Source organism: Nicotiana attenuata, chromosome 6 (assembly GCF_001879085.1).
Source record: "Nicotiana attenuata strain UT chromosome 6, NIATTr2, whole genome shotgun sequence".
Taxonomy (NCBI): Eukaryota; Viridiplantae; Streptophyta; class Magnoliopsida; order Solanales; family Solanaceae; genus Nicotiana; species Nicotiana attenuata.
The window spans coordinates 69,410,386-69,424,293 of NC_031994.1; the positions used below are offsets into that span (position 1 = coordinate 69,410,386).

General features: G+C 36.8%; 1 protein-coding gene across 1 annotated transcript; it reads left to right on the plus strand.

The window, feature by feature from the left end:
• On the plus strand, nucleotides 1,876-4,259 carry LOC109227156 (ABC transporter G family member 23). The gene has a single exon (XM_019392206.1). The coding sequence runs from the start codon at nucleotides 2,009-2,011 to the stop codon at nucleotides 3,998-4,000; it is 1,992 nt and encodes a 663-aa protein (XP_019247751.1). The 5' UTR covers nucleotides 1,876-2,008; the 3' UTR covers nucleotides 4,001-4,259.

Consider the following 13,908-nt stretch of genomic DNA (forward strand, 5'->3'; position numbering starts at 1 on the left):
CTATTTTTCAACGACCAGTGACAAAATCTGGCTATTTTTGAATTTCGTAGGCAGTGACAATAAGTTGATAAGCAGTGAAGCCCAGTGAAAGGCAATAAATATACTCCAATGTAATTGGACCTTTCACTGTATAGGAAATAATTGGCGTCCAGGAGTCCATACTCATAAATGAATTCGATACGTTTACACGTTAACACAACAAAAACTAAATCAATACATGTTGATCACGAATTGATAGTATTAAAGCAGCTTTTATTAGAGCAAAATATAATCGACTGAAACTAATTGTATTCACTAGACTGAAAAGTATATTAATCAATTATATGTTTGATCACGATTCACGAATTGATACTACCACTACTACAAAAGCAGTTTTTGTTATGGTAGAGAATCCTACATGACTGCACATTCTAAGCATTCCTCTTAATCTTAATCTTTGAGTTTTTTCTTTAAAACAGAAAAATCTGGGTCTCAATGAGAATTTTGGATTGAGATCAAACTCAATTTTCATCTTTTTTTATTATATCATAAAAATTTGTATCATTCTATGGTTATTAACAACAACAACAACAACAATAACAACCCAGTAAAATCCTACAAAGTGGGGTCAAAGAAGGGTAGTGTATACGCAGACGTTACCCCTATCCCGTATTCTATGGTTATTAAATATAATTAAATTTCTTTACAATTAAAATATGATAAAAAATTTGTAAGCATTACAAAAAATATATGCGACTTATGATTTTGATTTTTGGGAACTTATAGTTTATTTAATTCTATAATATGGGGTATAATTTATCTATTGAAGATACTTTGTTTAATTTTCTTATTCTAGTGTAATTCCCTTATTGAAGATGTTATGTTATTTGCGTAAATTTATTTTTCATACGCATAAAAAGATGTATAATTTCCTAGTGAAAAAGTTCATCTTACTTGTGTTATTATAATAAAGGTGTGATTCCTTATTTAAAATATTAATTATTTGTTTCTTGATATATACAATGTAATTTTTATATTAGCACCTATAAATTTTACCCGAATAAATTAAAAAAAAATCAAATAAATGTTCTTAACAAACTCTGTCTTAGGATCATTACAAGATATACATTAAAGAAAATTATGACATCCGTCACCTTCAAATCCTAAATTCGCCGCCTCTGCATTTACACCCCTTGCGATAGATGTACCGTTGTCAATAGAATAACACTAGACATTCTTGTCATCTATATATCGTGTCAGTAGAATAGCACTAGACATTCCTGTCATACGTATACAGTAAAACAATTACTACTAGTCCATACTTCTACTTGTATAATATAATACTAACATCTCATGATATCTTTGGTATATTTACCAGGAGTGCCTTTTACATTATAGACATCTTGATCCATCCACTGAATTACCTTAACAAGTTTTATAATAATGCTTTATTTTAGTATTCCTTAAGTTTTCCAGCGCCCTATATGGATGGATGGCTAAAAAATTTTAAACTCCAAACTATTATTTTGAATTATCATTTCTAGTTCGTACCAAATATTATTTATATTCAATAGCCAAAAAAGTATATAAAATTTGTATAATTTTTGTATATAACATACAGAATGTATATATTATATATAAAAAATATATATACTTTGGCTATTATTTTTAGAGCAGCTATACAGTGTCATTTTCCGACGTTGAAGATTGAAAATTATACTACTTCCTAAAAGATTAGCTCTTAAACTTGTTGTATACATCATCATATTAGATCAAATTTTGGTGGGATAAGATAATTATAAGATATTACCGTAACAAATGTTAGTCAAACTATGTAGATGGCCAAACGCTGCCTATATTATTACATTACGTATTTTCACCAGCATTAGTAAACCATAACTACAATCAACCTAGTTTGTTCAACATCCTTTTTCCCCTATCCAAACAAAGCAATTCTCTACACTTGAAATTCTTCCCTCATCTTCACTTTCTTGCATTTCTGTTTCATCAATTCTCAACTCCAAAAAAAATGGCTTCCCCATGTACTACATATCAATCAAGTCCTGGTAGTCCTGAAGATGACTCTATGATACTTTTCTCAACTTCAACTTCATGTTCACCAGCCAAACAATCTACTCGAACACATTCTAATTCTTCTTCATTCCACTCGTCATCTCCACCACCACCACCACCACAATCGTCTTCAAATAACAAAACTTACGAACTAAGAGTTCGTAATCTCTCATATACTATTTCTCCGAATGCATCGCTCTTTTCTTCGTTAATCAAGAAAAGTACTAAGCCAAAAATCAGCATACTCAATTCAGTCTCTTTTGTAGCTGGATGTTCTGAGATTCTAGCGATCGTTGGACCAAGTGGCACGGGCAAGTCAACGTTGTTACGTGTGATATCAGGTAGGGTAAAGAACAAAGATTTTGATACAAAAAGTATTTTTCTTAACGACCATGCAATTACTAGTCCTGTCCAATTAAGAAATATATGTGGTTATGTGGCTCAAGAGGATAATTTGCTTCCTCTTTTAACTGTAAAGGAAACTTTAATGTTTAGTGCAAAATTTCGGTTAAGAGGAATGAGTTCAAAGGAGAGAGAAGAAAGAGTTGAAAGCTTAATGCAAGAACTTGGACTTGACCATGTAGCTGATAACTTTGTTGGAGATGAAGAGAATAGAGGAATTTCAGGTGGTGAAAGAAAAAGAGTGTCAATTGGTGTTGACATGATTCATGATCCTAATATTTTACTCTTAGATGAGCCAACTTCAGGATTAGATAGCAGTTCAGCACTTCAAGTTATTGAATTACTCTCATCTATGGCAAAAACAAAACATAGAACCATAATTTTATCTATTCATCAACCTAGTTATAGAATTCTACAATACATTTCCAATCTCTTGATCCTTAATCATGGATCTGTTGTTCATTATGGTTCTCTTGAATCGCTCGAGGAAAATATAAGTAGAATGGGGTATGAAATTCCTGTTCAGCTTAACCCTCTTGAATTTGCTATGGAAATTATATCCGTGTTGGAAAACCAGGACTTACATTCTAAATATCAGTCATGTTCTTATTTGAGATGGGAGGAGGCTATAATTCAAGATGGCGCGACTAAAGAAGTAATCCATCAGGCAAAAACTGGTGCTGTTTCGAATTCAGGTTGCTCGAGTTTATTTGAAATAGCAGTGTTATGTTCAAGATTCTGGAAAATTATTTACAGGACAAAGCAACTGTTCTTGGCGCGAACGATGCAAGCTCTCGTGGGAGGATTTGGACTTGGAAGTGTGTATATTAAAATGAGGAATGATGAAGGTGGAGTTACAGAAAGATTAGGCCTTTTTGCATTTAGCCTAAGTTTTTTACTATCTTCAACAGTTGAAGCTCTTCCAATTTATCTTCAAGAAAGGCGCGTTATAATGAAGGAAGCGTCAAGAGGAGCTTATAAAATCTCTTCTTACATGATCGCGAACACGATAATCTTCCTTCCATTTCTCTTTGCAGTAGCCATTCTTTTTGCCGTCCCAGTTTATTGGATCGTAGGGCTGAATCCTTCGATAACAGCTTTCGTGTTCTTCACTTTTGTGGTTTGGGTGATAGTTTTGATGGCAAGTTCTTTGGTTCTGTTTCTGAGTGCAGTTTCTCCTGATTTTATATCAGGGAATTCTCTGATTTGCACTGTTCTTGGGGCTTTCTTTCTCTTCTCTGGCTATTTTATACCAAAGGAATGCATACCTAAATATTGGCTGTTTATGTACTATGTTTCTTTATATAGGTATCCTTTGGATGCACTGCTGACAAATGAATATTGGAGTTTAAGAAGCAAATGTTTTTCTTGGAATGATGAAAATCATTCAGAATGTTTGCTGACAGGATATGATGTATTGAAGAATAGGGGACTTGACAAGGATACTAGGTGGATGAATGTTGGAATTATGTTTGCTTTCTTTGTGTTTTATAGGGTTATTTCTTGGATTATTCTTGCAAGAAAAGTGTCAAAAACAACAATTTGAAAGAGAACCAGCTGGAGATCAGAATTCAAGATGATGAAACAGCAAATTTGCTGGAGATTGAAGAACAACAAGCTCAGTGTTGAAGATTGATCACAGACTGATTATCTCATGTTTATTTCTACACTAGATTAGCTTACTAGAGTGATATTGTACAAATCTTTTATTTATCACGTTAAATCCAGTTGTCATGTACTATTTATAATCCCTTGTTATTTATTTATAATCCCTTCATTTCAATTTATATGAAACTCTTTTTATCTGAGACTGTGTTGACAGTGGAAATGAGATGAAATCAATGGAAATTATGCTAGGGTTTACTGTGGTCGAGAGAGAAAAGAAGCTTTCTTTCATCTGTAAAAATGAGAAATGTACAAGTTGTTCGTATCAGACCTCTTGGGTCTACCTATATGGGACCCGGCTCAACTATGCAAAACTGGAAAAAAGAAGTAAAAAATATAATTACAACTTATGTGGGCCTGGCCCAATACAAATAAAACTAGTGTCACCAATCTACCTAATTTGGACTAGGATCAATATTTCCAACACCCCCCTTCAAATTAGAGGGTGGCAAAACCCCCAACTTGGAGAGAAAACCATGATGAGCAGTGCCAGCCAGAGATTTGGTGAAGATATCAGCCAGCTGAGTAGATGAGGATGTGTGAAGCAGGTGAATAAGACCCTCCGCAAGCTTGGTTCTGACCAAATGACAGTCCAACTCAATGTGCTTAGTCCTTTCGTGAAAAACAGGGTTCTTGGCAATGTTAATAGCAGCTTGGCTGCCACGGAACAAGGGAATGACAGAAGGACAGGAAACACCCAAATCCAAGAGCAACCTATGCAGCCAAGTAACCTCACTGACAGCCTTACTCATGGCTCTATATTCAGCCTCAGCAGAAGACATGGACACCACAGGCTGTTTCTTAGACTTCCAGCCCACAAGACTACCTCCCAAGAGCACACAAAAACCTGATACAGATCTCCTAGTGTCTGGCAAGCAGCCCAGTCACTATCACAAAAAGCAGCAACAGAAAAATCAGGGGTATTGTTGAGAAAGGTACCAAACGCAGCAGTACCCTTCAAGTACTTCAGCAAGTGCAAACCAGCCTCCAAATGAGGCACACAAGGGGACTGCATGAACTGAGAAAGATGTTGCACATCAAAAGAGATATCATGCCTGGTGTGGGTGAGAAAATTCAGCTTCCCAATCAAGGACCTGTACACCTCAGGTTTAGGAAGAGGAACCCCCTCCTTGGCCTTGAGCTTGACTGACTGAGGGAGGGGACAAACCACAGGTGTGACATCAGAACAATGGAACTCAATAAGAAGGTCGTGAAGAAACTTCTTCTGATGTAAGAGAACCCCAGATGCTGAACTGAGGGAACCCAAATCCTTGATTCTGAACTGCTGGTGAAGGAAAGACAAGGGCAAGGATCTCAGCATTATTTGTCCCAGTTAAAATAATATCATCCATATAAACAACCAAGACCACAATAGAATCCCCAGAAACCTTGGTGAACAGGGAGTAGTCATTGAGAGAATGCTGATAACCTCTAGAAGATAGGGCTTGAGAGAGTTTGGCATACCACTGTCGGGAGGCTTGCCTAAGACCATAAAGGGATTTCTGCAACTTGCAAACCAACTGCCTAGAAGAGGAGGGACAAGAGACAACGTAACCAGGAGGCAACTTCATGAAAACTTCCTCATCAAGGTCACCATGTAAGAAGGCATTATTGACATCCAACTGAAACATGGGGCAATGCTTCTTAACAGCAACAACAATTAGGGTTTTGGTGGTGGACATTTTCACAATATGTGAAAAAGTTCCATGAAAATCAATACCCTCAACCTGAGTATCCCCCCTAACAACCAATCTAGCCTTATATCTCTCAATGCTCCCATCAGCCTTTTTTTTACCTTATACACCCACTTGCAACCAATGGGTTTCTTGCCTGGAGGAAGCTCAACAATGGACCAAGTGCCATTAGCCTCCAAAGCTTCAAATTCCTTGGTCATGGCTTCCTGCTACTCAGGTATACCAGCAGCCTGAGAATAAGTGGCAGGTTGAGCCAAAGCCTGAGAAGAAGAGGAATCTGAGAGGGAGGAATAAGGAGAAGAGGAGGAAAAGGAACAAACATAATCTTTCAGATAAGTTGGAGGATTATGAGGCCTGGAGGACCTCCTGACAGGAGCAATAACAGGAGGGGATAAGGCTGGATAGTCAGAAGGAGCCAAAGGAAAGGAGACAGAAGGAACAGAGGAGGAGGAAGGAGATGGATAGGAAGGAGAAGGACCATGACATGGAACAGGATGGAAATCAGTAGGTTAAGAGGGAGAAGAAGTAAATACAGAAGGAAAAGGGGAATTGCTAGAGGAGAAAGGAAAGATATGTTCATGAAACTGAACATCCCTTGAAAAAAAACAAGACTTGAAGATAAGATTATACAATTTGTAACCCTTCTTAGCAAAGGGATACCCCAGAAAAATACAAGGAACGGACCTGGGATCAAACTTATCTCTAAGAACCCTAGGAACAGTAGCATAGCACAAACAACCAAAAGTCCTAAGATGGCCATAAGATGGAGGTGAACCATAAAGCAACTCAAAAGGAGTTTTGTGTTGTAACAGGGGAGAAGGTAATCTGTTAATGAATAGGTGGTAGTCAAGATGCAATCACCCCAGAAAGAAATAGGAAGTTTGGATTAGAATAACAAAGCCCTAGCAGTTTCAAGTACATATCTATGCTTTCTCTCCACAACACCATTTTGTTGTGGAGTATGGGGACAAGTGGTCTGATGAATAACACCCTTGTCAGAAAAGAACTTAGATCCAATAGTACTAGATCCCAGTTCAAAGGCATTGTCACTTCTAACTGTCTGAACTTGAGTATGGAAATGAGTTTCAACCATAGCAATAAAGAGGAGATCAAATGCATTGCTCTTAGCAGCCATCAAATGAGTCCAAGTAGCTCTAGAATAATCATCCACAATAGTAAGAAAATACTTGGCACCATGGTAATTAGAAGACTGGTAAGGGCTATCAGGTGCTATCAGGGAAAGGGAGTCTGGTTTGCCTAGCCAAAGGACATGCAGGACTGGGAAATGATTGTTTAGAGGAGAGACAAGGACTAAGAACAGGAATGCCCTTCATTCTAGAAAATGGTATGTGCCCAAGTCTAAAATGCCAAACAATATCCATTTTATTAGAAACAGCAGGTGCAAAATTACAAGAGGAAACAACAGAACTACCAGAAACAGTACATGCAGAAGAAAAAACAGAATTTGAAACACAGTTATCAGGCCTAAACATAGGGACTTGCAGCTTGTAGAGCCTCCAGTTTACCAAGAGCTAGAGGCTTCTTCAGAGAAGGGCCCTGTAATACACATAAAACCTTAGTAAACTGTGCAATGCCATCAAACTGATCAACCAACTTATAAACAGAAATTAGATTGTAGTGAAAGCTAGGAACATAAATGGCATTGTGAAGAGTGAAATTAGGAAACAAAGTTAAGGATCCAGAGTTGGTAACTTTAACTTTGTAACCATTTGGGAGGGAAACAAGACAAGGAATAGTAAGAGGTTGAACATTGAAGAGGAGAGATTTGAGAGATGTCATATGGTCAGATGCCCCAGAATCATGATCCAATCAGAAATACTAACTTGTGAAAACAAAGTAGGCTTAAGAAGAACACTATGGGTAGCTATCCTACCAGCAAAATGTGCAGAAGCCATGAGTGACTGAGAAGAATCAGGAGTGACATGAGTTTGTTGCAAGAGCTGGATCAAATGAGAACATTGGTCCTTTGTCAGGCCAGGAAAAGCACAAGAAGAATCAGAGAAACCAGCTGGACTTCACCACCATTGGAATGAGACACACATGCCTGAGATGCAGATGAATCAGCTGCACTATGTGCTGAAGCTTTCCTGGGACCAACAGTCTTAGAGAATTTGAAATTTGGCGGATAGCCATGGAGCTTGTAGCACTTATCAATGCTATGCACAGGCTTTTTACAGTATTTGCAAGTGATTGCAGCCCTTTGATTATCAAAACTCACCCTTGGAGTGTAAGGCTGCTTAGAAGACCCAGCATTGAAGGAGGCTGATTTTGAAGAAAAATGAGAGCCAGTAGACACCTGCCTCTGTTTCTTATCACTTAGAAGAATACTGTAGACTGTGTCAATGGAAGGCAAGGGCTTGATCATCAATATGTTACTTCTGACTTGAACATAAGTATCACTGAGCCCCATGAGGAACTGATACACCTTTTGTTTTTCCTCAGACCTAAGACTGCCTCCACAGGTGCACTTATCATCAGAACTGGCAGAGAGAGAGGCCAATTCATCCCAAAGTTGTTTGAGTTTGTTGACGTAGGAAGGAATATCAAGGGCACCCTGAGAAATATGAGCCACCTCCTTTTTAACTCGAAAACTCTGGCCCCATCAGCTTTGCCATATCTGGTCTCAACTTCCTTCCAAATGTCCTTTGCAAACTCAGAATAGACAACAGTACGATGAATTTCCTTGGTCACAGAGTTAGCAAGCCACGCAACAACCAAATCATTGTATCTCTGCCATTGGCGAAGAAGAGGAGACCCTTCTGGAGGTCTCTCAGAGGTTCCATGAATGAATTTCAGCTTGTTCCTAACGGATAAAGCCACTAAAATAGACCTTCGCCAACTCCCATAACAAGAGCCATTAAAAGGCTCAGTGACCAAGGAAGAACCTAAGAGGTCAGAAGGATGCACATATAGAGGGTGGCATTGGTGCGTATATTCATCAGGATGAAAAGGAAGGCGACTAGTAGAAACATGTTCAGAATTATCCACAGAAGGGGAAGAAGAGGTATCCGACGAGATAGCCATCAGCCCAAAACTCTCAGAAATGGGCAGACTCAACCACACAAAATGTCGATTTTCTAAAAAAAATTAATAAACCCTAAGGCATGCAATCGAATATGAAAAACAGTAAAAAAAAGGAAGGAATATACCACAATTCTTCGCAACCGGAAGAACACAGCCTTGAAATGAAAGGAATTTACCCAGCTATGCTCCGAAAATACAGAAGAACCACGACTTCAAAGTTAGGCAAGGTTGAATGCTGAGATACATCGTTGCAACCGAAAATTTGGACCTCAGATACCAGCCAGAGATAGATAAACCAAAAACGAACAACAAAACTCAAGCAATCTCAGAAAAAAACAAAAACTGACGAGACGAAGAAAAAATTCTCCAATCAAACAAAAATGCCGGTGATACTCTTCTAGGGTAACATCGGAAGATAGAGGACAACCGGATCTACGAGATTCCGAGCTCTGATACCATGTTGACAGCGAAAATGACATGAAATCAATGGAAATTATGCTAGGGTTTACTGTGATCGAGAGAGAGAGAGAGAAAAGAAGTTTTCTTTCATCTGTAAAATGGGAAATGTAAAAGTTGTTCGTATCAGACCTCTTGGGTCTACCTATATGGGACCCGGCCCAACTATGCAAAACCGAAAAAAAGAAGTAAAAGATAATTACAACTTATATGGGCCTGACCCAATACATATAAAACTAGTATCACCAATCTAGCTAATCTGGACTAGGATCAATATTTCCAACAGACTGTTCCAATATATTTGATACTATTTTATTTCAGGGCTGGCCTAATGGCCAAGCAAGTAAAGCACTTGCTTAGGGCCCCTTATTTGTACGGGTGCCCCAAAATTTTCTAGCCGTTAATGTAGTTGTCCATTTTCTTTAACAAAATTAATTATTTGAAAAGAAAAAAAAAATGTAAGTTTCAAGGAAAGGGGCCCGTTGGTGAACAATTGGAAAAGGAATATATTTTTGGGATCCATGCCTTATTTACGTGTGAATATTCCACAATCTTGCCTCATTTATGCACCATCATTATTATAATGGCCCCACATTCTTTTTATCTCTTTTTATCTTTCTCTGCAAAAGTCTATTAACTTTTACTCTTCTATTGTTCCTTTGGTATTCTTTACAATCCAATCTCATTGAGTCACTATCACAAAATAAAAAGAGCATAACACAAGTTACAAGCACCATCTAATTTTTTGGTTCTCAAGTATTTTGGTGTTTCATCAAGAATTTTGAAGTAGCAAAAGCTTATCAAATTATCTTTGTTGAATCAGGTTTGATTGTTCTTTATTTTATTATTTACATCTATTTTTTAATTTTTTTTGATATATTTCTTTGTAAGTATATATATTGTCTTTTTAGTTATTTATTAGAGTTTTAATATGTCAACTAGAAAATATGAATTCGGGTGTTCAAAATGTCAAAAAAGGAAAAGGATTGAAACTCTTATACAATCCCAAAAAGGAGCACTTGATAAATTTGTAGCGGATAGTAAAAATTCTAAATCAGAAAATGCGGAAGATTTTATGATAGATGAATAAATCACTAATATAATTGAGATAGACAATAATAAAATTCAAGAATAAGAGGAAGGAGGAGAAGTTGGCGAGAAACCTAACATATATCCTCAAGAAAAACAAGAAGTTCGAAATAAGTTGGATAATTATACTCCTAGGAACATATATGATCCTAGTCAATGGACTAGTATAGATACAAAGTTGAGAGATCTATTAGTAGAAAGGGCCAATTAAAATTACCAGCATGGATTTTTCAAAGGATAAATTCTTTAGACATTTTTCTACCACAAATTATATTCAAAAATTGGCTAATGGAGAAAGACACGAAAGAAGATGGTTAGTTTACTCTAAAGTTTTGGATAAGGTATTTTGTTTTGTTGTAAGTTGTTTAATACGACTTCTAGCTTTTGTAGCAGTAAATTAGCTAGTGATGGTAGTAATGATTGGAGAAATATAAGTGCTAAGCTCAAAGCTCATGAAACATCAAAAGAGCATATTATTAATATGGGTGCATGGATTGATTTAGAAATGAGATTGCACAAAAGTAAAACAATTGATAAAGATGTTCAAGAACAAATCAATAAAGATAGAGAGCACTGAAAAAATGTATTATCAAGAATTATTGCCGTGATAAAAACTCTTGGAAAAAATAATTTGGCATTTAGGGGAAAAATAAAAAGATCTATCAAGAAAGTAACGGAATTTTTTTGAGTGTAATTGAAATGATTGCAGAATTTGATCCAATCATGCAGGAACATGTTCGCCAAATTAAGCATGATGAAATCCATAATCATTACCTTGCACATAATATACAAAATGAATTGATAAATTTATTAGCTAGTGATATTAAGAATAAAATCATTGACAAAATTATAGAAACAAAGTACTTCTCAATCATACTTGATTGCACTCCAGATGCAAGTCATCAAGAACAAATGTCTTTTATATTACAGAATGTCGACATCACTGTAATTCCAGAAAAAATTACTGAATATTTTTTGAGAGTTTTTAAAAGTGGATGATACAAGTGGAAAGGGTATTTTTGAAGTTATTGTAGATGAGATAAAAAATATTGGACTTGATATTGATAAATTAAGAGGACAAGGATATGATAATGGACCAATATGAAGGGAAAACACCAAGGAGTGCAAAAAAGACTACTCGACATAAATCCTAGATCATTTTATACACCATGTGGTTGTCATAATCTAAATTTGGTACTTTGTAATATGGCTAATTCTTGTACCAAAGCTATATTATCTTTTGGAGTAGTACAATGCATATATTCACTATTTTCTTCTTCTACTAAGCGACGGAAAATTTTAAAAGACAATGTACACAGCCTAACTCTTAAATCATTATCAAAAACGCGTTGGGAAAGTCATATTGAAAGTATTAAAGCAATACGATTTCAAACTCCACAAATAAGAAATGCTTTATTGAAATTAGTAGAAGTTAGTGATGATCCAAAAACTAAAAGCGAAGCTAGTTGTTTAGCAACTTATGAGCTTGAAAATTTTGAGTTTCTACTGGATATGACTATTTGGTATGATATACTATTTGCAGTTAATTCAGTTAGCAAACATTTACAATCAAAATATATGCATATTGATGTTGCCATAGATCAACTTAGGGGTTTGATTTCTTTTTTCAAAAAATACAGAGAAGAATGATTTGTAACTGCGATGATTTCTGCTAAGAAAATTGCATATGAGTTGAATATAGAACCTGAATTTCGTAATAAACGTGTAATATATAGAAAGAAATTTTTTGATGAGAATGTTGATAATGAAATTACAAAGTCTCTTGAAAAATCTTTTAGAGTTGATTACTTCTTATACATAGTATACTAAGCTATTTTTTCACTTCAAACTAGATTTGAACAATTTGAAGCGTATAAAAATATTTTTGGTTTCCTATTTAGTGGCAAAAAATTGAGATCTCTAGATGATGAGAACTTAAAGAAAAATTGTCTTAACCTTGAATGTTCTTTGAAACATAATAGTCACTCTCATATTGATGGTTTAGACTTATTTTCTAAATTAAAAGTTTTAAGGGAAATAATACATGTAGAAGATGATACTCTAATCGATATACTTAATCATATAAAAAGGCTTGATTCTTTTCCAAATGCTTATATTGCTTATAGAATAATGTTAACAATTCCAGTAACATTTTTCTCAGCAGAAAGAAGTTTTTCAAAATTAAAATTAATAAAACCGTACTTAAGATCAACAATGTCTCAAGAGAGATTAAATGGATTAGCTATATTATCAATTACAACAACAACAACAACAACAACAACAATAAACCTAGTTTGATCCCAACAGGAGAGGTCTGGGGAGGGTAGTCTGTACGCAGACCTCCCCTACCTAATGCAGGTAGAGAGGCTGTTTCCAATAGACCCTCGGCTCAGGAAGGGCAAGAAGAAGAAGAGGAAAGCAAGGAAGGAAGAAAGATGGAAAATAAAAGAAAAAGGGAGAGATAACGGATAAGTGGTACCAAATAATAGCAACAGGGAATACAATACCTGAGGCGAACAAAACCACATAACGTAATAAAAATCTAAGAATATGAAGGGACATGCATGCTACTAAGACTATCGGTGAACAACTATAAACAACCTACTAACCTTCTACCTTAATCCTCGACTTTCACACCCTCCTATCAAGGGTCATGTCCTCAGTGAGCTGAAGCAGCGCCATGTCCTGCCTAATCACCTTTCCCCAATACTTCTTAGGCCTACCTCGACCTCTTCTCAAACTTTCCATGGCTAACCTCTCACACCTCCTAACAGGAGCATCAATGCTTCTTCTCTTAACATGTTCGAACCATCTCAGCCTCGACTCCCGCATCTTGTCCTCCACGGAGGCTACTCCCACTCTGTCCCAGATAGCTTCATTCTTAATCCTATCTCTCCTGGTACACCCACACATCCATCCCAACATCCTCATCTCTGCTACTCTCATCTTCTGTACGTGGGAGTTCTTGACTGGCCAACACTCAGCCCCATACAGTATAGCCGGTCGAACCACCACTCGATAAAACTTACCCTTAAGTCTTAGCGGCATATTCCTATCACAAAAAATACCGGAAGCGAGCCTCCACTTCATCTATCCCGCTCCAATGCGATGCGCGACATCTTCGTCAATCTTCACGTTACCCTGGATAATAGACCCAAGATACTTAAAACTCGCTCTCTTGGGGATAACTTGAGCATCAAGCTTAACCTCTACGTCTGCATCATGGGTCCCGTCACTGAACTTGCACTCCAAGTATTCTGTCTTGGTTCTACTCAGTTTGAAACCTTTAGACTCCAAGGTCTGTCTCCAAACCTCCAACCTCGCGTTACCTCCGCTACGTGTTTCGTCAATCAACACTATATCATCGGCAAATAGCATGCACCAAGGCACCTCCCCTTGGATGTGACGCAAAAATACATCCATCGCCAAGGCAAATAAAAATGGGCTAAGAGCCGATCCCTGATGCAACCCCATCACCACAGGAAAATGCTCCGAGTCACCACCC

Bases quoted from the DNA above. Each gene is read 5' to 3' on its own strand.
- LOC109227156 (XM_019392206.1), top strand. From the start codon at position 2,009: ATGGCTTCCCCATGTACTACATATCAATCAAGTCCTGGTAGTCCTGAA.